This window comes from Miniopterus schreibersii, assembly GCF_964146895.1.
Source record: "Miniopterus schreibersii genome assembly, chromosome: 8".
Classification (NCBI taxonomy): Eukaryota; Metazoa; Chordata; class Mammalia; order Chiroptera; family Miniopteridae; genus Miniopterus; species Miniopterus schreibersii.
Window position 1 is genome coordinate 6,082,723 of NC_138109.1, and position 24,504 is coordinate 6,107,226.

Genomic DNA, 24,504 nt, shown 5'->3' on the forward strand with positions numbered 1-24,504 from the left:
CTGGTCCTGTTTTCCCAACGCTTTAGCCAAACTAGACCTATGCACGCAATGCTGGTTTGCTGCAAGTTGCAGCTCCTTAAGCCACTTCCACCAAGCCACTCCAGTGGTCAAAAATAATTTATAGAAACATTATTTATAGAGATGAGATTAAATAAATCATAGGACAGTCCTATGTCTGAACATGAACGTAATGCAACGATTAGAATGTCAGAGCTATAGGTAGGTATTGGCCTGGAGGGATGATACACTGTTCAGGAAAAGCAACATGCATATTAACTTTGATATCTGAAGTTTAAATAAACCCCTATACTGTGTATTCTTGTAGGAGGCAGAAGACAGTTAAATGAACTGCAAAGTTACCTCCAGGAGGTGGGATTAGTGGGGAAGATACATTTTATGTGTTCTAGTATTATGGATTTTGGCTAAATTACTAACTAAAAAGAAGAGAGAAAATATTTGTATTTAATTACACAATGTATTTCAGTATTCCCACTTTTCCATGTTTTGGGGGCTCACCATTCGAGTTCTCATTGTCGTAGCAGTGGTGGATTGACAGGTTTCCTGTGGCCAATCTGTCCCACACCCTAGTAGAGTGCATCTACAACAAGCTGCCTGCAGAGAGGGAAGGGAGCCCACCCAAAACCTGGGAGTGATTAGAGTCTGCACTGGAAGCTCCTTATTCTTGGAAGTGGGTGTCAGAGCAAAGGCCTTTCGTTTGCAGTCTTGCTGCTTTCACCAGTCTGGAGCACCCAGAGGAATGAACAGCAGTGAAGCTGCCCTCTAAACATGTGACATTCTGTTTAAGTACCGTCCTTTTTCCAAGGAAGATCCAGCATCTACACAGTACCCCACTCACAGGAAGGACTGTCAGGGCACTACTGGTTCCAGTGCAGCTCTTTGGGGACCCAATCCTTAGGTGAACTGAATGCAGTGCTGGGCTGGAACTTGGCTTCAGTTAGAACACTCCGCAGGTTCAGATGCCTCCGCTACTTTTCATTCATCTACTGGAGAAGCAGTACAGACCTACTACTGGTCAGCTTATTACTCACCATCTCCGAGACCTCAAACAAGTCATGTAAACCTCTGAGCCTCTTATTTGTAAAATGTGATGATAATACCTGCCTCACATGGTTGTCAGAATTAACTTAAAAGAGAAAACACACAACACTTTGCACAGTGCTTGGCACACACTGGGTAAGCAATGAGGGTTTTTATATATATTATATTACTTAAAAACAATAAAATCCCAATGACTAAGCTTGTGGAGAACAGAGAAATTAATCATGGGATTTCCCCATTAACAGCTCAACCAGTGGCATTTCCCACTTAAAAATCCAACAAGCCCCTTCACACAGGAAGCATCACTTTTTCCGGCCTGTTCTCATCCCGCCTTTGGGGCCCATATTTCTTGCATTTCAGCGCCCTGGTGCAGGAGAAGCAAGCAGAGAACTAACTTGTACTAGGTCAACATCAAATTTATTAATTCAAGAAGAAAGTGTAAGTGGATATTATTTTGAAATAATTCTCTTACCCAATTAGTGAACATTAAACAACCGAATTTTTAATCTTCATATTAGATAAAACCTTGAGGAAAAATTCAGGTCTTAATATGACTATTAAAACAAAGACATTGATAAGTGCCACTATCAAACAGCCGTTACAATGAGTTTCTGGATAGAAATCTCTCGACTGTCCTGCATTTTGGAAGCACTGAAGCATGACCGATGTCATTTATCTTGACTTCTACATAAGTTGTTGAAAGTTGAAGCAAATTACACTAGAGAGCTCACCACCACCAACCAACTTCCTTTATGACTCAAGGGAAACAAAATTAAACTCAATTTAAAAACAGTTAGAAACCATCCTCCTCGCCTCCCTACCAGAGTATGTGCAACTCAGTTGGAAACTCCAAGAACTGGTTATTTAGAGTCATCTTTCTGACATTCACACCGAAAGGGAGCCCAATGCACAATATGCGCCAGGTCCAGTGAGAGAGCTAATGGGAGGCCATCCATCGTACCTGCCTTCTGTCTTGGCTTTCTGTCCCTTACTAAATTTCCTTTTAAGATGGGAGGGCGAGTTTACAATTTTCATAATTTCTCATTTCTAGGATTTAAAAATTTTTTTGAACTAGGGTATTTAAATACCACCACCACTTCTAGTCAGAGTAAAAGTGAGCCTTCCAAGGAGCCGGCAATCAGCCTGCGTCACGCGCCTCTTTCCCAGCAGTAGGGGCCGAGAGCAGGATCAGGCCCCAGAGCGGGCGCATCGCTCACCGCATCCCATGTTCACAGCCAGCCGCACTGTAACACGCCTACAAAGCACGCAGGCTCGACTAGGCTTAACTTCTGGAGATACATGCAAGAGCGAGGCCACTGGGAAACGGTTCTTTAAAACTCTCGCCTTTGGTTCCAACTGGGGATAAAGGACAGCTTCAGGAAAATGTGTATAGCTTAAAAGAACCAATGTCAGAACGCTGTACGACTGTTGTTTTTAGCTCAGCAGCCTGAAAGCTTGGAGTATCAATCTGCAGGAGACTTGGAAATGCACAAAGGAGACCACCCAACAGGGATCCTCCTACCTGCCCCGCGCAAGGTCTGACGCTCAGATCAGGAAACAAGTGCACTTGGACTTCAGAGTTCCCCGTGTTTCTAAAGCTCGTTTCCCTGAGCCCTATAGTTCACAGTACAGTGGACATCAAAGAGGACAAAAGCCAAATTTATACTTAAATTAAATAGCATGATTTAATTTAGTTGCTGCTTAGTCCTGAATCCTCTTAAGTTAAAAAAAATTATAATTAACTATTAACGTTAATGAATTTAAACCTTCCAGAATACATGAATCCAAAAGGAAATGTCCAACAGGTGACACGAGCCACGTCTTTTATGGCCTTTCCTGTGTCAGTCTCGAGCATTCTAAACATCAATGGAAAAGAAATTCTCTACTGAGTTTTTCAGTTTTATTCTTCTAGATCACAATTTTCTGGCCTTAGGTTACTGAGGACGGTCTTCCAACAGGTACACAATCAGCTCGTAGGTGGACAACACGATGGCTGTGTTCGGTATCTGCCGGATGAGCTGGGCAAAGAGTCCTCTGTAAAAGGCAAGGTAGCCTTCCTCCCGGAAGACCAGCCGAGCGGTCTGGACAAAAGACTTGTACTTGGTGCCTTCCTCCCGGAGCCGCGTCCTTATGACTTCTGTAGAGAGAAACACATACTTTATGTGACAAATAAGTTGCATTTCCAGGCAATATGAGGAGAGACTTCAAAGCACACAGCTTTATAATTGTCAGTGTATACCTCTGCCTATTTGCCACCTAAAATAAAAAACCATGTTAAGATCTCAATAGATGCCCTGGTCGGGTATCTCCGTTGGTTAGAGCACCGTCCCGATATGTGAAGGTTGTGAGTTCGATCCCTAATCAGGGCACATATAGGAAGCAACCAATGAGTGCATAAACAAACTGAACAACAAATTGATGCTTCTTTCCCTCTCTAAAAAATATTAAAAAAAAAAAGCTTAGCTTGAATGGGAATTAATTTTATAGTTTATGGTTTTCTACTCACATTAAGCAAACACTGTAATTTCACAGAAGGTGAAATGTGTATTTAGTAATACCTTCCACAAGACTCTTTTCATGCCCTCCCCACCTTCCTCCTCCCAGCATCCTCCACTCTGTCCAGCTTACACGCGGCCTCCTTCCTTTTCAAACCTTGGCGCACTTGGCCCCCCTCACCTAGGCCCACGCTTCTGCCTGCCTACGATGAGGGGGCCAGCCTGACCGCTTCCCCATGAGCCCTGAGGCCCCTGAGGGCTCTGGCTCACCCAGGGGACTCATCTACCTGTTACTGAGTTCACCATGTGCATTTGTCATAGCTGACAGTACAGTAGGCTTCTGAAAAAACCTGTTTTTTGTGGCACAGTAAACAAAGTTATCTTTTAATAGTAGGTCAGAAGGACATGAGGCCTATAATTCTTTAAAAAATAAACCCCAAAGTAGCTTTACTCAGCATTCCATTCAAACTGGAAGCTGAGAGATTTTTTTTTTAGAGTTTGGCTCCTCTGTCATTTTTTTTTAAAATCGAGAGATTTTTAAATAAAATCCAGATTTTTGGCTTCTTGAAAGCATCAGAAGTTCTACAACACAAGGCCCACATTTTGCACAGCAAGTTTTGGGTACAGCAGCTGGGGCTGAGTGACACCAAGTTCCTGCCACTCACACAGCCAGCTTGTGCGCGCATACACATGGGGGAGGCCAGATGCACCTGGGCTGGTTCCATCACTACCTGCCGGCGCCTGCATTTCAACTGGCTCCAGGGGTCTCTATGTACACTGACAAATGACACAACCTGACAGCTGTTTCACTGCTCTGGGAGAGAAAGCAGCACATACCGTGTGGATAGGCGATACAGGAGGCACATCCCTTTGACACAGCAGCAGCTGCCATGAGTCCAAAAAAATTTGTGGAATTCTTCTCAGTCCCATTTGTAGAGGGGGCTAATGGAGCGTCTTTCAGATACTTCTTCAAACTTTCATAAATAGCAAAACAGATGACAGTTTCTGAGATTCCCGCATACGAGGCAGTTAATCCCCGATAGAAGCCGCGAATGCCTTCCGTCCGGTAAACGTGGCGTGCACATTGGAGCGTGTTCATCTGTTTGCAGCCACGCACCCTGGTAACGGAGACCAACGACAGGCCGTCAGAACATATGAGTGAGTGGGCACCAAAAAGACGATCGCTGGACAGGAAGGAAATCAGTGGGTGACACATGTCCTCCCTGCACTGTGGGGGCTGCCTGCGCCTGGCGCACTGCGAGCCCAGGTCCACAAGCTGGGCCACCTGACCGGCCCACAGAGAGTGTGTGGCCTGTACAAGAGTCACATTCACAGCCTCTGGCATGATTTTGGAAAGAGCTACATGGAGAAAGACATTCATCACACAGAAAATATAATCAAAACCATCCAAACACCTAAAACAGGCAGAGATAAGTAAACTACGGCACGAGTGCCAGACTGAAACTGCTGTGAAGGCAGTAAGACACGGGAAGTGCTGGAAGCGGAAGGGGGACAGGCTGATGTGTAAAGAGTAGTTAGTTACGATACAAAGGTGTTCTAAGAAAATACTGAAGGAAAACCACCAACCTTCAACAAGGGGGTGAGTGAAAGGATGCCCTTTCTCATCGCTTGTCTCTGACTCCATCACTGCTAAATTTATAAAATCACAAACGTTACAGACTACACAACTTAGCAAAAACCTCAGGCTGGGTGCTCCTCCTGGTGACGCAGTGTTCATGAACTGCCTGGACACAAACTGAATCCCAGGACCTGACAGATTTGCCTTGGTCACAGTCAGAGACCCTTCCTGCTCCCATCTGTCTGGACGGGCCTTCTCCACTGTGTTTCCCCCAGGCCATTCTCTACACCCGAGCTGGGGTGACCTTTTCTAACACAAATCCAAACAGGCCACTCCCTGCTTACCACCCTCTATGCAGCCTGAGAAATACATTTTGGGCCAGATAATTCTGTTGTGGGGGCTGTCCTCTGCACTATAGGACCCTGGCCTCTACCCACCACATGTCAGCAGTATCCCACCTAAGCTGTGACAACTAAATATATCTCCAGACATTGCCAAATGTCCCCTGGGGGCAAAGTGCCCCAGGCTGCCAAAAATTTCTCTTAATGACTCTCCACTGCCCTCCAAATAAAGCCCAGGTCCAACTCCAAATTCCTTCCCCAGGTTTTTAAGGATGTTTATCCAACCTTATCTTTCCATAGTTCCCTCCTGCTCCAGAACATTCGCATGTGGTACACTCTGACCACACTTCCCTTCTTCTAGTTCCCCAAAATTAACGATGCTTTTCTGCTTCCAGATGTTCTGTGCACACAGTTCTCTCTGCCTGCAGCCCTCTTTACTGCCGGCTGTTTCTCAGATGGCAAGGTGGACGCTGCAGCTACAGGAGGCCCCTGGCTGCCCTTCTCTGTCCATCCTGCCTAGACTGCATTAGGGACCCTACAGGGTCCTGCAGTACTTAGGACCCTTAATCCATCAGACTGTGATTTTCTTTTCTGTAAAGCTGAGTTTATGGAAGGCAGGGCCTGTGTCTTATTCCCTGTCTCCCCGGTGACTAGTGTACAGGAAGCGTGCAAAAACGCTCACTGTTGAGGGACATGTTAACAGAGCTGACCTGAAGAAAGCTTTACAATCTCCTGAGCACAGATCACTACCAGGTAGATTTAAAAGGATGCACACGGAGGCTCTCAGCCGACTCATGCACTTATCCACCGCTAAGGTTACGAGGACACTGTGCACACCTGGAATTGGAAGTGGCTACTTAAGATTTCCAGGAGAGGATGCTGATTAGAAGCTGGAAAGACAGGTTGGTGTTAGCACAACCAAGCAGGGCCAACTACCAAAGAATCCGCAGCCTGTGGAAGAGTTTTAGGGCAGAAACCCACGCACTGAGGGCCTTGGGGTTCAAATGGCCCCGAGGGGCCTGATGGCATCTGCTGCTCTGCCCTCACTGCCATCTTCCCACTTGAAAGAGAAGCACCTGGGGAGAGCCCACAGCGCTGCAGCTGGCGTGGGGTTGGCCCAGAGCAGAGACCCCCGACTGTCTGTGAAGGTCGGCACTGCAGACCAGGGGCCACAGTGAGCGAACCTCCAACCATTTCTGTTGGCCCTTGTCCCCCACAATGCTTGACAGCACGAATCTTCAAACTAAAGAAGCTGCTACATAGGCTCACATTCAAAAAGAACAAGGAGTCCGTCTGTACACTGCATTCAAAAGACAGGAATGGGGGGGACATCCCCAAGAAGTCTTCTATCGAGGAAGCAACACTTAATAACTTACTTCCGTTCTAGCTGCATCCGGGTTTTAACCATCCATATAGGATTCATTAAGGAATTTGTGACAAAAGCTGGAAGAAAAAAACAAGAGACAGTGTCATCACTGAACACAACCAATGCTGATTAAAGTTGTCTATTCCATCTGATAAATGTTGAAATCAGGCTTTCAATGCTTTAATAGTAAAAATGGATAGTAGGAAGCAGCTACAGTTCTGTACTGCAGACAGAAGCTCCAGTCCCCTAAAATGTAACTTCTCTTGGTATGTTGGACCTAAAAAAAATCTCTCGTTTCTAGAGCCGTCTAGTGTTTCCCAGCCTCTAGGTGGTGCTGTTGGTATTTCTGTCAATGTGATTCCTAAGGTAAATATGAAACCATTCTAAAACTCAATTTGTAAGTGTCAGGTCCACAAATAATTTGTTTTTAAAAGTTGCTGTCCTAATCCAAAAGGTTACCTTATATCAAACTTAAAATAGTAGAAACTAAATCTCCATTTAAGTGAATCCAAACATAGGCATTTTAATACCTGACTAATCATTTCAGGAAACTGAAGTTTTAACACTGATCTGCTTACAGGAACCATTTGGTAGTAAGTTTTCCCATCTTAACACTAATCATTCCAGACCAGCCAGAACAAGGCAGAGTCACGGCATCAGCCCCCCACAGTGACCCTCTTCAAATGCCTCTCCCCTCCCTAGTCCTAAGCACATCAGTCAGATACCAGGAACCTAGAGAGAGATTAAAACTGCCTCCAGGTCCTCTTTAGGTAGCAAGGGTTCTTCTAAGTGAACTTTGCAGAAGCTGCACATCTGATGACCAGTATTTAAGTCACAGCTAACCCACTATCGGCCTCAGAAGTGGACACTACACTTGCTCCTCAGGGCTCCATACTCAGCACACACACCTTTCTTGTTTAACATTATTTTCTACTGGGGTCCAGAAATTACCTATAGCTATTCAGATGTGTTACTAGTACTTTTATTTGTCGTAAGAGACAGAAGTTGTGCATACACTTTACAGCCTGGCAGAAGGCGGAAATTTTTCACAAACTGCCAATGTAATACCTTTCTAGTTAAACAGACATAAACCTTATCTATAAAAAGACAAAGCCTTCTCTCAGCAATCTACAAGTCCATGCTGAGTTTTTGGGTTCTTCTGCCAAATATTTCCTGGGGGGAAAATCCTGTTATAAATTTCCCACAGTAAGTGGGATGACTCCCTGAAAAGACGCTCTCTGATCTGTCACCGCCCCCTAAAAACCCACCAGCCCCCAACCCTCATTATAGAACCTAGTGGTAAGGACAAAAGTGCCAAATGTACACAGGGTGTGCTGGACACCATGAGTGTCATGAAAAGAAAAAAAAAAAAGGTCAAATTTTAGAATAATGAAATAGCCATGAAAACCACATGAAAATTCCTTGAAAACAAGCACTGCACCAACAACTAGCATGCATGGAACACGTACATTCTGAGGAAGAATACAAAGCTTTAGTGGTTAAAGAAACAGGAACCAAGTGAAAAACTGATCCTAAATACTCATATTTTATCAGCTCTAACATAAAGCATTAGAAAAATGATTTTAGATGCAAAAGAAGCAGAGAGCAAATTTCTAATCCCGTAAAAGGCACAACACATGCTTTCGGAAGGTGAGACGCTTCTCTCCACCACGGGGGTAACGTACCTGCAGAGCCAGCTGAGAAAATGTGCACAGTATTGCTATTAGGCACAAAAATGCCATTGAACTGCTCTTTGGCTTTGGAGTAACATGCAAAGTACACAGCCCTGTTAGAACAAAGAGAGAACGCTATAAAGACACCGGCACGGCACTGTAAATGTACGTCCCTCTGCAACCTCTGAAAAATTCAGGAAAATAATACGGGCAAGAAGTTAACATGTAACCAAAAGCTTGACCTCATCTGTGCTAAACCCAGACCCACTGCAGGCTCCCTGAGGAAGGTGCTGCTCATCTCTCTAAAAAGTATTCAGTAGTGATGGGAAGAGCCCAAAAGAACTGAGGAAAATAAGATTTTGGTAATATACATACAAAGTCCACTGTAGTCTTCGTTCTGGATAAATGCCAATCCGTTAGGCACCAACATATACTGTAACTCTTAAAATCTGAAGTATTTCTAAAATATACCACACGTGTCCTGCCTTACACTAAAATTAGTATGTGTAACCCGGGGGTGGGGGGCAATGCTGCTGAACACATACCACACTTACTTAGAGAAGATCCCAGGGGTGAGAGCAGACTAGTTTTCAATGTAATAAAATAACTAGAATCGCTTTCTCACAGATGCACTAAAGACACACCAACGGCTATCACTATTTCTGTCAGATGTATTCAGGCAAATCCTGCACAGAAGAAACTGGCCATCTAGCAGTATGGCTCTCCTGTGAAAAAGGCCTCGGTACATTACACAGGTATACAGGGACCCGGCTGAAAATTTAAAGCTTACCTTGATGGTGCAACTCCAACCAAATTTGGACCCAAGCCTCTAAACAGTGACTTTGGTCCCTCCTTCTCCAAGATCGACCTGAATAAAAAATAAAAATTTTAAAAAAGGTGGTATCTTTCAAATCCTTAGGCAAGGCTTATGCAAAACAGGCTGTGAGTGAGCCTCCCCTTTAGCCAAGAATAGGTTGTTTGCAAGCCCCAGGCTTTATCTGATTAAATCACAATACAGAATCGGGAAGGCTGAAGAATGCAGCCACATTAACACAGTGAAAAACTGCTTCAGAAGCATCAGTCTCACATGTTTGCGAGAAGCCTCTTTCCTGTTCACACAGGAGCAAGACCTCCAGGGTTTATACACGGAAATCCTGTAGGGACAACAAGCACTGAGAAAGGGTCTGACACAGGGACATGATTCTAGCCCAAAAGTTATGGGAACAAGGGCTTGGGGCAAAGACAATTCTTGGGTCTCTCTAAATCTAAGCAGCCAGATGAAGGTCATAGAGTTCCAGTGAATTTTCACACTGGCCCAAAACAAGTAATTCGGCCCTTAACAGAGGATGAGAATTCGGTGTTTCCAACTTTAAATACTTTGCTTCTGTTCTTTCTTACAACAGGACTGATAAGAAGCCAAGTTCTCCAAACAAAATCTTTTCTTAAACACCACCTTGAAGTGACCTGCACCTTACAGTATGTAAAAGATTTTCAAATGGTCAGTCTATTCAAAATGTTTCAAGTTTAGATTCTATCTGTCCCCCTCAGTGTACACTGTGCGGCCAGCCCAGAGATCATTTAGACACAATTCCAGGACTATCTGGCTCCAGAAAGCCTGGGCCTCTCATCTATAATGCAGGAGGAACACTCATCCTCAAGGGACTCGGGCCTCTTCGGAACTGCACAAGGACTGTGTCCCCGATGACGCATATTAACAGTGGGCAAGAAGTCAAATCTGTTACATAATTCAAACTTCTAACCTTGCTGGCTGTGTACAAAACTCTTCTGGAACAATCAAGTGCCTACTATAAATGGTACACTTCAGCCTCAAAATAAAGCATGTTAGGATCCAGACTCATTTTCCCACAGTTGTAGAAACATTCATTTAGGAAAGAAATGCAAAAAGAAAACAAGGGCCTTATTTGGAGCGTTTCATCTTCACTAGTTTTAGATCACGATCCAAGACAAAGATCTCATCTGAACACACCAGTTTTATTTATATAACATAACCAGATCACTAATATATTACTTTTCAGATTAAAAAGGCATCTGAGTAAAAATTACCTGAGTAAAGAATATGAGGAGCTCTGATTTAAATTTTAAAAAAAGATTAAGCATAAGACTTTTTAAGACAGATACCTGGAATAAACTGATAAATTCTTCCCCTTTGGCAAATTTAACAGTGAGAGCCTTTTTAAGTAACCTCACTCAAAATATAAAGGCTTTTGGTGCTGCAATGGAGAAAACGTACTCTGTAACAGGTTAACCTGTGACGCCAGCAAATGCCAATTTCCATTTTGAAAAAGAAACTTCCTGTAAACAAGTTCTGTTGCCTGTTAAGCCTTTTAAAGTAGTGATTCCTGAAAGAGTAAGACCAATACTAAGCAACTGAACCATCATCTCTGCCCTTGCTAGGGATCGTTATTGGAAGAATTAGAAAGCAATCTAGTAATAACCCAGGGAGAGAAGAGAGGTGGCTTTAACCAGGGTGATGGCAGAGTGCAAAGCGGTCACCTTTTTTTATATACACACACACACATTTCTCAGAGAGGGAGAGGGAGAGATAGAAACATCAATGATAAGAAACAGTCCCTGATCAGCTGTGTCCTGCATGCCTCCAATTGAGGATCAATCCTGCATCCCAGGCATGTGCCCTGACCGGGAATCGAACCGTGACGTCCTGGTTCATGGGTCGATGCTCAACCACTGAGTCACGCTGGACAGGGAAAGCAGTCACCTTCTGCCAGCCCACCCTCAGATAATGCTGCTCCTGTCAGCAGTGTCTATATGGGAGTGTAACAGACCATTATCAGAACTTAATAGCAGGAAGACATGCATTTCCCCTGAAGAGTTAGTGTGCTTTCTTTAGAAGAGAACTGTGTAACATGATAGTCTCCTTTCTGCCTTGACTTCCAAGAAACTCAGTTGTAAATTTTACATTTAAAAAGTACAGGAAGTGCATATTTACATGAGGGGTGCAGGGGGGATGTGGAGCTCTTTATATGCAGTATCTTACTGATGTGCCAAAATTAATTCATTAATTCTATTTGTACTGAATGCTTACTATGTGACAGGCAGCATTCTAGGTGGTTGGGGACACCTCGGTGATAAAAAAAAAAATCAAGTCCCTGCCTCTGAGGAATTTCCATTCTAGTGGAGGCAGGGAGAAAATAAACAATATGAACAAGTAAGCTACACTCTATGTTGGACTGAGGTGAGTACCGGGGATAAAAATAAGGCGGGATGGAGCACGAGGGCAGGCTCAGTTTTAAATAGCACGGTCACTGCAAAGCCTTCCTGCAAAGGTGATAACTAGGAGCCAGCCATGCGGATAACGTCCAGTACCCGGGCCCTAAGGCAGAATGCGGCAATGTTCCTGGCTTTTTAAAGGGGCAGCTGAAGGGGTGTGGGAGGGGAAACATCAGAGAAGCAATGGGAGGAGTGACAGCTGTGTGGAGACTGGCAGGCTGCACAGACAGGAGAAAGCAGTCCCCAAGGGATCTAAGTGAGCATCAGACAGAGGACGGGGAGGGGAGCAGGTCTCAGGCCAGACCAGTGAGGAGCGTGTGCTTGCTCACTCTTGTGCTCTCTCTCTCTCTCTCTCTCTCGCTCTCTCTCTCTCAAGATTTATTGGAGCTAGAGAGACATCAGAGATGTAGAACATGCAACCTCAAAAACCTGAACTACAAAAACAGTCTCATTCACCCACGGGCTTGGCCCACTGACACCCACAACTTTTGGGTAACAGTGTCCCAGTTACAGCAAATCTGTAAACCCACTAGTCATGAGTTATCTGCAAGCACATAAGAGGAAGTTCATGTAGGATGTTAGTCAAGTTGGCAAATTACCTGTCTGTTTCATTATGTCCAAAGCACTTCATGTTCCTCAGAAGGTGTCACTTGAGACACTGCCACTGCCCACACATATAAAAAGGCAAACCAGGATGGGGACATTTCACAGCCATGTCTTCTTGAGGATATGGGGCTGTCTTGCTCTTTCCTGAGATCAGAGTGGGCCTCCCAGCTGTGTCCCGTCCCTGTCTCCTGGGCCCGTCCCTGACCTGCTGCCTCTGCCTCTGCTCCTTCTCAGCGTTTAAGGTGAAAAGTGGGAATCTGGGGTGTTGGGTGCCAGCCTCTTTCTCTGGCTGGGCTTCCGATTCTCCCACATGGGACCTCGCCCTCAGCAGCCGGTCTCGCGTTCAGTTTTGCTCAATAACTAAGCTTGGATGCAACCTCGTCCACGTTTGGCACTGATGCCTGGGTGACTGGTAAGCAGGCTTTACAAACAAAACATACCCAAAAATAAAGTGAGTGCTTTCCAACTCATTCTGCCTTATTGAAATGTGACTGAACTCTGTCCAAAGTGGTATGTGGTGCGGTTGTTCAGACAGAGCGTTTCTACTTTATGGACTCTGTTCCTAACATTTCTCAGCTAAGCAACTACACTGGTAAACGGCAATGTCTTTCTTGAACACACCCCATTCCAGTGGTCAGTTTCAGAGATTTGAATATCAGGTGTATTTCAATTCAACTATCGTTACAGAACATCTCTTAAAGCACAGGGCCCCAGGTAAAATTCAGAGATTGTCAAGGGCTCTTCTGAATTTCTGATTCTGCCTTAAGCATAGGTACCAATAAGTCAAATTCAACTTATGAATATTTAGCTACTTCATAAGCAAATGAGACATTTTTAATGCAATAAGAATAATAAATTAGGCAGGTAGCCTAGGTATGAAACAAAATATTTTAAAACCACTTTACTAAATATATATTGAGACTTTTCTATAAATGTATAATTATTTCCAAGTGGTAAAAAATTAAAATAGTTTCCAGATTACTTCCTCTTAAAATACTCAAAACCCTTCTTGTGAGATTTAAAAATTGTAATTTCATTTTACTACCCCATTGCTTCCTGCTAGCCCTCAAAAGCGTATGAGCAAGAACACTTTGATGCAACAATTTGAACAAGGTTTTCTGGTTTGCTTTGTTAGGTTTGCTCTAACTGTCCTTGGATGATGACCACATGCAAAGTAGGCGCCCTGCCGCCAACGGAGCAAGGTCAGAGTTCAAAGGTATTGGTACAGTAACCTAATTCTTAGGTTTGGACAGAGGCTGTGCAAACAGAACATCCTATCTGATGTGCTTAATACACATCCTGTATTGATAGTGGGGGCAGGGGTGTGGCCAGAGTCCAGAATGGGGACTGAACTTACTTCAGAACCTGTAAAAGTCCAGGTGTCACTGACGTTGGTCTCACCACTCCAGCTCCACTAATGGTCCCCAGATGGACCTGAGGATAATAGACTGTCCGAAGAGTTAATTTTGAAGACTGCAACCTTGTCTTAATGACTTCGAGTGGACAAGTGAAAATAGCACCAACTGTGCCCCCGCACCTGTGGAAAAAGAAATCACAACAGGATCAGAGACGCCATACCATTCTCTACACAAGCGAAATGTGAAACTGATCTTTTCTTTATTAAAAAAAGAGGACCCATGTTCATTTCCTAATTAAAACACATGGGGAGGTAAAAAATTAAGAGTTCAAATCCCAGCAGTTAAAGAGCTAACCATTGTTAACACGTTAGCACATCCTTTAGGGCTTTTCATGACCGGCTTTTTAATCTCACTTTATTTCCTGTTACCTAGATATTGTGAGTGTCAGTATATACACCACTTACATCCTTTGTAATAGCTGCATACTATTCCTCTGTATTGATGTATAATATTTTATCCAATCTCCTACTGTTAGACACTCATGTCATTTCCAATTCCACTACCCCATTGCAATGAATATTCTGGAAAATGCATCTTTTCACAGTCAAACAGTTATTTAGGTAATGCTATTTGAACAACATTTAGCCCAGCCGATGTGGCTCAGCGGTTGAGCATCGACCTAGGATCCAGGAGATCACAGTGTGATTCCTGGTCAGGGCACATGCCCGGGTTTTGGACTCGATCCCCAGTCGGGGGTGTGCAGGAGGCAGCCGATCAATGACTCTCATCACTGATGCTTCTCTCTCTCCCTCCCTCTCCCTTCCTCTCTCTGAAATCAATAAAGATATAAAAAAGAGAAAAGACAATCAACATTTGCTACAACAGACTTTTATTAAAATCTAATTAACTTGGACTCCACTGAAAGTTAAACTAAAGCTGACTTTTCCTTTTTTTTTTTTAAATATATCTTTATTGATTTCAGAGAGAGGAAAGGAGAGGGAGAGAGGGAGATAGAAACATCAATGATGAGAGAGTCATTGATCAGCTGCAGCCCACAACACGAGCATGTGCCCTGACCAGGAATCGAACCCCGATCTCCTGGATCTCAGGTCGATGCTCAACCGCTGAGCCACGCCCGGCCGGGCCTGACTTTTCCTTTTTAATCCTCACCCAAGGATATATTTTTTCCATTGCTTTTCAGAGAGTGGAGGGACAGAGAGAGAGAAACACCGATGTGAGAGGCACATCAATTGGCTGCCTCCTGCATGAGGCCTGTGACCAGGCCTGGGGATCGAGCCCACAACCAAGGTACGTGCCCTTGGCCACAATCGAACCTGAGACCCTTCAGTCCGCGGCCAATGCTCTAACCACTGAGCCGCACAAGCCAGCGCAAAGCTTACTTTTAATAACAAAGTCCTTGTGTTCCCCCTTGAGGTCAGAACTAGTCGATTCATCCTGTGTTTTCATTAATCATACTCTCTCTCTGAATCGGGGCTCTCCTTTACAATTTTTTCATATCAAAATATTACCTGAATTAAAAATTTATGTAGTTTTCTTCTAAACAACTCACTTATCCTAAAATATCTCCTTCCATCTTTTCTTAAACAATAATACCTATGACGCTGCGTGCTTGATGGGCTGGCGATAATTAACCATGTCATGTACCATCAAAAGCCATCCCAAACCACCAGTGACACGGGTCCTTCTCTTTGGAAAAGATGAAGGCCCAGGACATGTCTCGTTCCCATCTGTAGGCCCAGCATCAGGACTCCCAAGTTCACAGTATTTGCTAAGCAAAGGAATGATTAAATTGAAGTTTCAAGAAGAGTGTCTTGTAAGGGATCTAAATGTTTGAAGACAGCACTTTCTGTCCGCCTATGATCACAGTGACTGTCTCAGGAGCACCTAGCTAGGGCACAGTAGTGCCTGGCGCACAACAGGTGGCTTGCTAGAAATGACAGCACCAGCATCTCTGAGGGAAAATGAGAGGAGGTAGGGAGGACAGTCCGGGCTCACAGAGCACTTCCTCCTCCAGCGGACGCAGGTGCTGGGAATCTGGAGGCACCTGGGCCTAGCACTTCCCAGTGAGGACGGCAGTCAAGGCCCTGCGCAGCACTTACGACCAGGAGCCTGCAGGCCCACAGAGAAGTCAATCCTGGTCACAAGAGCTGGGGGCCATCGGCTGAAATGCTAGCACGCCTACCACTGAGGGGATGATCGTCTAGTGCCAGGCACCCAGTCCTCCAACAGTCCCCCAAGGCAGGAACTGTTATTTAGCCTCAAGTCACCCTAAAGAATCTAAATGTCAGAAAAGAGAATAAAACATACAGATTTCAGGGGTGGGGAGGGGAGGAGAGAAAAATAGCCATTCTGCACTATCTAGGTAAGCCCACTTTAAAGTCATGGTGACATATGCCTAAATTAAGCTGTTTACCTACAGTGTTTTCTGAACTGTGGGCCAAAGCCCATCAACCACAAAAGCAAGGCAGGGATGGGGAGAACGGGGTGTGGGGGCGCCGGGAAGGCCTCAGTGAGTGAACCAGCCGGCATTTACCCCTCAGGGGCTGTGGGGTGGGAGTGCCCTCACTATACAGATGGGAACCTGGGTCTCAATGACATGATGCACTTTCTCAGTCACAAAGCAGCTCAGAGTCTAAGCTGAAACCCAAATCCAGACCCGCTATGTCAACAGCCTGTGTTCGTCCCACTGTGCTCAGGTGTCCTCTTCGGGAGCATTATGGGAAGAGGGATTGCAGACAGCTTTGCTCGCTGATTTACACTACTTTCACTCATACTCAAAATGGAAAACCGTTAACCAGACAGGTAGAACTTTAAAACTCTAAAGTGTCCTTTTGTATCAAGAAAAATTGTGAGCCTAACTGAATGCTATTCTGTGTAATTGGCTCTAAGCACTAGAATGTATCTAAAGAAAATCAGATATAATGGGGAGTGTTTAAAAAAAGAGGTTAAAGAAATAACTTCCTAACCATGTCTAGTCACACAAAATAATCACTCTTATCTATCACTATAACCATGTGCTTTAAAAGTATAATATTTTAAAACACTGGAAAAGTTATACGCTACAGAGTAAGATAAAGAAATAGCTGAAACCTACTTATGTTCAATAACATGAGTCCATGTCACTAAAAAACAAACAAAAAACCAGCTCCCTGGGAAATTCTTTCATCAGAAAGTCAACAAGTTGGAATATGGCACAGGTCAACCACCTTTGCTTTGTCCCCAAGTCAGCTGCGCTCCTTATTTGGCCAACTGTCATCCAAATCTATGCCACTGATCAAAGGATGACCTCCAGGACAGTGTGCTTGCCTAACCAGGCTAGTGTCCCACTATCAACGAGTCGAGTCGGTGGACTCTTTGAGGATGCAGCCATGCTCACTACCAGTCACTGTCACCTGCTGCACACTCTGCCCCTCGCAGAGGGGTGGTGGTGGTGACACAGTGGTCATTAGGAAACAGACTAATTCTGATGAGGTACCAATATTTCAGACCACTAATTTCAGACCACTAATATCCAAAGTGGGGGACATGCTTTAAGAGGTGTGTACAATGAACCAGACAGAGGGAGAAAACAGTACAAAGAGAAATGGAATTTCATTACATTGATCACTATCATCTCTACCATTTAAGTTCTATTTTGTGCATGCCTTCTAATAGAGTAATATAAATATACATGGGAATATGCACAAACATTTTAATCGTAGGGCTGTATGATCAAAGTTTGACGACCACTGTTCTAGACCAGTGGTTCTCAACAGGGACAATGTGCCCCCCCCCGCCCCGTGACATCTGGCAATGTCTGGAGACATTTTTGGTTGTTGACATTGAGGGAGGGGGTATTAGCATCTAGTGGGCAGCAATTTACAGGAGAGCCCTACTCCACCCCAACCAAATAATCATCTGGCCGAGGTTGAGAGAGCAATAAAATAGACAATATATTTGAAGGCAGTATAACCGATGTGGAGGCCACTGCTGCTTGTCTCCCAACATCTATCTCCTCTTCCTGTCATAACAAGAGCCCAGATTTCTTAAGCAGTTTGGATGGGATTGAATCCATTTCTAGGTTTAGCCCCGACTCAATCAACCACATAGCCAGGTGTTCTGCAATGGGCACAATTCAGTCCAAGCAGCACAATTCCCCAGGGAGCAAAGACCAGTTTAGAGATGGGTACATGTCCAGGTTGGTCCAATCAGAGCTCAGCTCCAGCCAGACTTGTTCAATGGTGGAGAAACACGAGGAGCTGCTGTAAGCCATGGTGTGCTCGTGCAAGAAGCAACTCTGGAGTCAAGCAGGTATTTCTAGAAGTCATCAGGGTTCCACAGTGACACTGCTGAGCTAATTAGGTAAGTCCTTACCTAAGTCTAGCTTTCTCTAGAATTCAGATGTATGTGCCAATCATCAAGCCAACTAGAACTGAATTTTTTATTATTTACAACTAAAAGCCTTCTAAATGAGCCTGGTCAAAAAAAACCTTACACAAGCTTCTCAAGAAAGCCCTTAAAGGGTTTTAATCTCATCAGTACTCTTCCAAAAAGCAGTCAGGACTCCAGTTTCCAGTAGGCTAGGTTTCTAACAGCTATGTGGCAACTCCCTGAAAGTTAATTTAATTCGCCCCTAGGCAACAGTGCTCTAGTCACTGAGGAAATTCTCTGGGATAGTCCATTCAGCAAAACCATCCAAAGAGTTTGAACAGAGCAGTGGAAAGACCACGAGGAGCAGCTGTTACTTGTCTCAGAGCAGTCACAACAGATGGTGACTCTCTGAAACCTATCTGCCTAATTTTTTTTTTTTTAAATATATCTTTATTGATTTCAGAGAGAGGAAAGGAGAGGGGGAGGGAGAGATAGAAACATCAATGATGAGTCATTGATCAGCTGCCTCCTGCATGCCCCCGAATGGGGATTGATCCCGCAACCCAGGCATGTGCCCGGACAGGAATCGAACCCGGATCACCTGGATCCCAGGTGGACGCTCAACCGCTGAGCCACACCCTGCGGGGCTATCTGCCTAATTTTCTAAAAAATCTATCACCTGGATTTTCCTGTGCCTTTTCCCTCTTTTACTACTTGTTCCTTTTTCTATAAAAACATCCCTCCCCCCATTCTCTCTGTCTTCCTGCCCAGAACTAAAGTCTTGTGTTTATTACATAAAGATATATTTAGCCTGGCCGGGCTGGCTCAGCGGTTGAGCGCTGACCTAGGATCCAGGCGATCAGGGTTCGATTCCTGGTCAGGGTACATGCCCGGGTTGTGGGCTTGATCAATGACTCTCTCATCATTGATGTTTCTCTCTCTCTCTCTCCCTCTCCTTTCCTCTCTCTGAAATCAATAAAGATATATTTAAATACATATATATATTTAACTGTTTATCTTTTTACCCACATAGGCCCGGCTTGGTCCCTCCCTCCCCCTGTGAATTAGGCTCCTCTCCTCCACTTTATAGCATAACAAACAAGGCTAGACTATTACTACACACACACACACACACACACACACACACACACACACACACACACACACACACAGTATATCTTCATGGGATCAGAGACATAAAATTTTTAAATTATGCACACAAATTTTTACCTTTTAACTCTGGGTTTCAAGTAACAAGTACTATTTTGAAAACTCAATTTTCAACAAGAGTCTCTGTTTTCTACATATACACTGGCTCATTTTAGGCACTATAGCCAAGGCCAATATGCTCTTTATTATAATCGCCACCCAAATGATAGGAAACTGGTATCCAGACCCACAGCTTTTACATAACTATGATACGGATTCTACCAACAAAGGATACTGCCAGACCCAATTACCCAAATCTCTGGAGGTTGTAATTTTCCCTTTCATCTGCTATCTCTGTGGTCACTCCTTGAAAAACACTAGTTCCTCTTTACATAGAAATTTCTGGCATAAGGCTTAGAAGATTTTGATTATACAAATTCTGTATTCATTCAGTCAAAGCCAAATGCATAGTTTTTGATGCAGTAATTATGCTTTAGATGCTATTTCCTGTCTTCTTTCTCATTTAGAAAGAAAATTTAAAATAGCACTGGGAATGTATAAAAAACTCTATACTACTTTCGGAACCTGAAGAGAACCAGTATCTTTCACAAATACACAAATCCAAAATAATGTTACCTTGCCCTGGCCAGGTAGTTCAAGTGATTAGAGCATGGTCCAGACATGCCAAGGTTGCGGGTTTGATCCTCAGTAAGGGCACATAAAAAAATCAACCAATGAATGCATAAATAAGTGGAAGAACAAATCGATGTTTCTCCCTCTCTCTTTCTCCCTTCCTCTCTCTCTCAAATCAATAATAATAAATAAAAAGTTACCTATGCCAATATCATTTCAGGAAATCTTAATATAGAACCATGTTTACAGTTCACAAATAATCAAAGTACTGCTTCTCTTAATTTGGGATAATTTAACAAGCCACATCAGCATATACTCCCAGGCATGACCCACAATACCTTTTATTCACTTGGTTAATCATTAAACAGTTGTTGATTAAGCATCCGTAACATGTGGGGTCCTGTACTTGGGATGTACCAGTGAAGAAAACAGACATGGCTGTTGTCCTCAGGAAGCTTAAATTCTAGCAGGAATCTTTCATCCAAACACCATACAGTTTTTAATAGTGTTTGTTATATATATGAAATACACTGGATGAAATCAATTTATAATCTTAGTATACTTATGTAAGCCATATGTAAAATATTATGTGCATGTTCTATCTGTCTTACTCTCATTAAGATAGATTTTAAAGATTATGTAAGTATGTTTGATGACAAAAGAAAAAAATCAAGCTATAAAAATAAGACCTAAAGCATATAATCCAGACCATTAACCTCTCTCTAAATCTAATGACAGCTTAAGTCTATTTCAGGTGCCGAGTACATCTAAATCACACCTCGGGATGTTACTGCTTGCTCAGCAGAGGAAGGACATCACTAACATTACATGGACAACAAGAGTGCCCACGTGATTGGACAGGGAACATTTAAGAGATTTTTCTCAACAGACATAAGGCCTAGACAGCAAAGGGCCCTTTCAGAGGATTTCAGTGTTTCTCTTAATGAGATGTTAAGTTTAAACAGTAGAAAACGAATGATAGGTTTTGTTATGTAATAAAAATAAAATTTGTATGAGTACATTTTGTGTTCTGATAATACTCCCCAGATTCAGAGATAGGAGGAAAGAAAGCAGAAAACAGCAAAATCCCTAAAGATACTAAAAGTCAACAGCAAATGAGTGAGGTTCCCTCATGCAGAAGTCACCCACGCAAAGATATGGTTTATGAACGTGCTGGTAGGTAACCAAAGCCTTAAAAATGTGTTTTGACTCAGCAATTGTACTTTTAAAGGTTTACCTGAAGGAAATAATCAGAGAACTACACATATATACATAAGGATATCCAGCTATTTATATTGGCAAAAAAAAAACCCCAACCAAACATCAATGAGAGATCAGAAATTATGTAATCAGAATAAGTTAGTAGTCCTGTCATAAATTACTGTAATGTCCTCACTGAACTCTAGTCACGGGCTTGGAAACGGTTTGCCTTCTTTACTATAACCACTGAACAGTAAAGCTCCATCCACTAAAGGTACCCGCAGAAACTCGCTGCCATTAAAATGCAATATATTATGAGGAAGAAAGCAATTTTTAAATCATGAGCCTATTTTAAAATTAACTATGGGGCTACATTTGGTATGCACATAGGCACAGAACTTTCTTCTAAAGTGCTTATTTCCAGGTGTTGGTTTGTGGGTGGGCTTTCTTCCAGTTCTCTTCTTTCTTAAAGGGCAACACTATATTCAAAAGATGATTTACAGCTTAATGTAGGACTATTTTCACCTTTGCAAAAACCCCAAGAAACTGTCTTTTTTAAAAAGAATTAAATCTGAAAGACTATTGGGTTGTTTTGCATTTAGTTTTTATTTTCTAGGTTCTAAAATCAATTTTTAACCATTCATAGGCCTGCAATACCTGATACAATCTTTATTCAATATCATTAATTAATAACATTAAACTTGTTAGATGTTAGTTTCCAATGGCTATTCAATAAGCAGGAGAAATGTGACATTTAAAGAGCAGAGGCTGACTTATTTTCAAAGGAAGTGAACTTAGTTCTTTGGAAAGATGCCAGCTTAACAACATGGAAACTGGTCACTTAGAGCAAAGCAGCAGGTCATCCACTGGTCCAGGCGGGAGCACGGGCTGACTGATTTTAACCGTGTGATACACCCACCCATTCAACAATTAGCTCCTATAATGCCCTTCCCTAAAAGAAATGGAGGTAATATACTTTAGGCTAGTGGGAAGGAATCAAAATCCATCTAGTTACTCTGAAAGCTTCCTTCTGGAAGATTTATTTTCTTTCTTGAATATCTGCAGCAAGTAACCCTGAAGTACGGCTAATGAAGGAACTGAAACCTGTTAAATTCAGAGCTTCAGGCACTACCCTAATGAACTCGCTACATTTTAATCAGTTTTCCTCCATCACAAGGCTGGTGTTCCTGCAGGAGAATGGGCAGCCAGAGGGCACCGTGAAGGGCGTGCAGGGAGACTCACCCAGACAGGGCAATCAGTCTATTACGCAGCGGGCCTCACGGAGTCTGCTCCAGAGCCCACAGCTCGCCCAGTAGGAAACACAAAGAAATTTTTAAAAGACCACCTCACTATAAAAAAAAGTTAATAAATCAAAATCACCGAGTACAGCATCCTTAGAAAAAATTATCCTTTTTGGCTTTAATAATACGAACAACTTGTTTACAATTCCCCAGAATGACAAATTAATACATCGTCATAATTTAGGAATTGCCCCCCCTCCTTCAAACATCAGCGAGGAGATGAATGCTTTGGTTGGAAAAACAAAGAAACTGCCGGAGCACCTACAGGAAGAAGTACACAGAGCTCAGAACCTTCTCAGCACAGTCATTTTCACAGGTTAAGCTCTCAACCATGACTCAAGGGACACATCTAGGCCGCAGTCTAAGCTGCAACTAAAAGACTCAAGTCAACATGACAATCCAAAAATAAAAATCAAAATCTGATTTTTATACGTTCCTACACTTAAGAACTGCTGTGCCAGGCCTGTGAGGTCCTCCAATTAGACTCCAGATACCTTGGAAGACTCCAAAGGGGCCCAAGCTACCGGCTGTATCGAAAAAAGAAAAAAAAAAAATTTACTAACACTCGAAAAACATGTTAACGTCTATCTTTCAGAAGAAACAAACAAATCGGCTCCCTTCCTAACCCCGTAACCATCCAACCTCCGTAAAAATGCAGGGCGGGCCTCCGGCTGAAAAAATAGCAGCTGCAGCAGGGTGATGATGATGATCACCATCATCAAAAGAACGCGCACGCAGCTCTCGAAACACAAACATCTTACCTTGGACGCGTCTACCGGCAGGAAAGAAGCGTTTCGACACGCCTTCCGGACCTTAACTTTCGCCCGGGGTCCCCCAATAGCTCGCCCACAGGTGGCCGGCCTGCATCGCGGTTCGCCAGCACTTCCCAGGCCCCTCCTGGCCGCCGACGCCCGCAGCCCCCTCGGCTGTCTGAGCTCTGAGCTCGGCCCTGCGCTACCCCGAGGAGCTCCGGGGGCCACCCCAGGCCCTGGGGGGAGAATCCAGGCCGGGGGGCGGGGGGGGGACGACTCGCGAGGGCGGCGTCGCCAGGGCGGCTGGGCCACAGTGACCAGGCAGGGCCGCCCTCCGGGGACACTCGTCACACCAGCCAGTAATTGTTTTAAAAGGACTCACAGCTGGAGACGCCACGGAGAGGGGGATGGGCGTGGGAGGGAGGCAGGCTCGGTGGGGGGTAAAAGCCACCCTCGGGGGATGCGGACCCCGGAGGGGAAAAGGCCGACGCCTCCGGGGCCTCATCACCGCCCGACGCCGGGACTTCCTCCTCAGGGAGCCGGCGCTTCGGCCTGGGGAGGGTCCGTAACCGGTCAGGGCGCCGCACCGAGGGCGCGGGGGACGGGCCGAGAGAGCCGCGGGGTCGGGCCGGGACGCTCACCCGCCGGCGAAGAGGTGGAGCAGCGTGTTCTCCTTCTGCTGAGTGCCGGTCGCCATGGCCGCGCCGGCGCCGCTGGCGCGAGGCGGCTCGAAGGATGCGCGAGGTGGCCCGCTCCGCTTGCCCCGCTGCTCTCAGGCGGCCGCCGGCGCCGTCGCCATGCACGCGCGCCCCCCTCCGACCGAGCCCTGGGTCCGCGCCCTCCGCGGCGTGGCCGCCGGCCCCTCACCCGGCCTCTGCGGCAGGAGCCCGGCGTCCGCTGGAACCCACCGCGCGGCCGTCACGTGGCGGGGGCCGGGCCAGACGTCACGCGGCGGCGCGCGCTGAGGCGTTGAACGGCGGGGGTGTGGGCCCGGATCTGCGCTCCCATTGGCCGACCAGAGGGTGTGGGCGGGGCGACTGCACGGCCCGGGGGCGGGGTTCCGTCCCCAGCCCGAGACTGGACGGGGCCAGCCTGGGCCCGAGCAGCGGAGCGAGAACCGGGCGTAGCAGCCTGGTGCCTGCTCGCAGGCGGAGAGGCTGGGCTGGGCAATGCGGAGAGACCCTGGCCTTTTTTACTTTTTCAGTCTGTATTTTACTTTGTGATATTTATGATGTGCAAAATGTATGTAAATTATATAGGACACCTCACAGCTCTGCACTCACCACCCAGTTTAGAGAAATAACAAAATCAAAGAGCCTAACACCCCCCCCCCCCCCCCCCCCCGTGTACCCTTAGTATCGTTTTGCATGTT

At 44.8% G+C, this 24,504-nt stretch overlaps 1 protein-coding gene across 2 annotated transcripts; it reads right to left on the minus strand.

Annotated features, from left to right (window-relative positions):
* Nucleotides 1-1,539: 1,539 nt before the first annotated feature.
* On the minus strand, nucleotides 1,540-24,056 carry SLC25A33 (solute carrier family 25 member 33). Of its 2 annotated transcripts, XM_081143985.1 has the most exons (7): nucleotides 23,774-24,056; nucleotides 13,726-13,905; nucleotides 9,304-9,381; nucleotides 8,526-8,626; nucleotides 6,851-6,917; nucleotides 4,392-4,672; nucleotides 1,540-3,196 (listed from the first exon to the last, which is right to left on the minus strand). In XM_081143985.1, the coding sequence occupies exons 1-7, from the start codon at nucleotides 23,827-23,829 to the stop codon at nucleotides 2,994-2,996; spliced, it is 966 nt and encodes a 321-aa protein (XP_081000111.1). In that variant the 5' UTR covers nucleotides 23,830-24,056; the 3' UTR covers nucleotides 1,540-2,993. The 2 variants fall into 2 exon arrangements, with proteins under 2 accessions (XP_081000111.1, XP_081000112.1); XM_081143986.1 differs by lacking the exons at nucleotides 6,851-6,917; nucleotides 8,526-8,626 and having other exon boundaries at nucleotides 23,774-24,008.
* Between the last annotated feature and the right edge of the window lie 448 nt (nucleotides 24,057-24,504).

Bases quoted from the DNA above. Each gene is read 5' to 3' on its own strand.
- SLC25A33 (XM_081143985.1), bottom strand. From the start codon at position 23,829: ATGGCGACCGGCACTCAGCAGAAGGAGAACACGCTGCTCCACCTCTTC. The intron at 13,906-23,773 runs GTGAGCGTCCCG...CTTTTTCCACAG, and splicing joins CTCCACCTCTTCGCCGGCGG to GTGCGGGGGCACAGTTGGTG. The intron at 4,673-6,850 runs GTAAGTTATTAA...CTCCGTTACCAG, and splicing joins CGGATGCAGCTAGAACGGAA to GGTGCGTGGCTGCAAACAGA.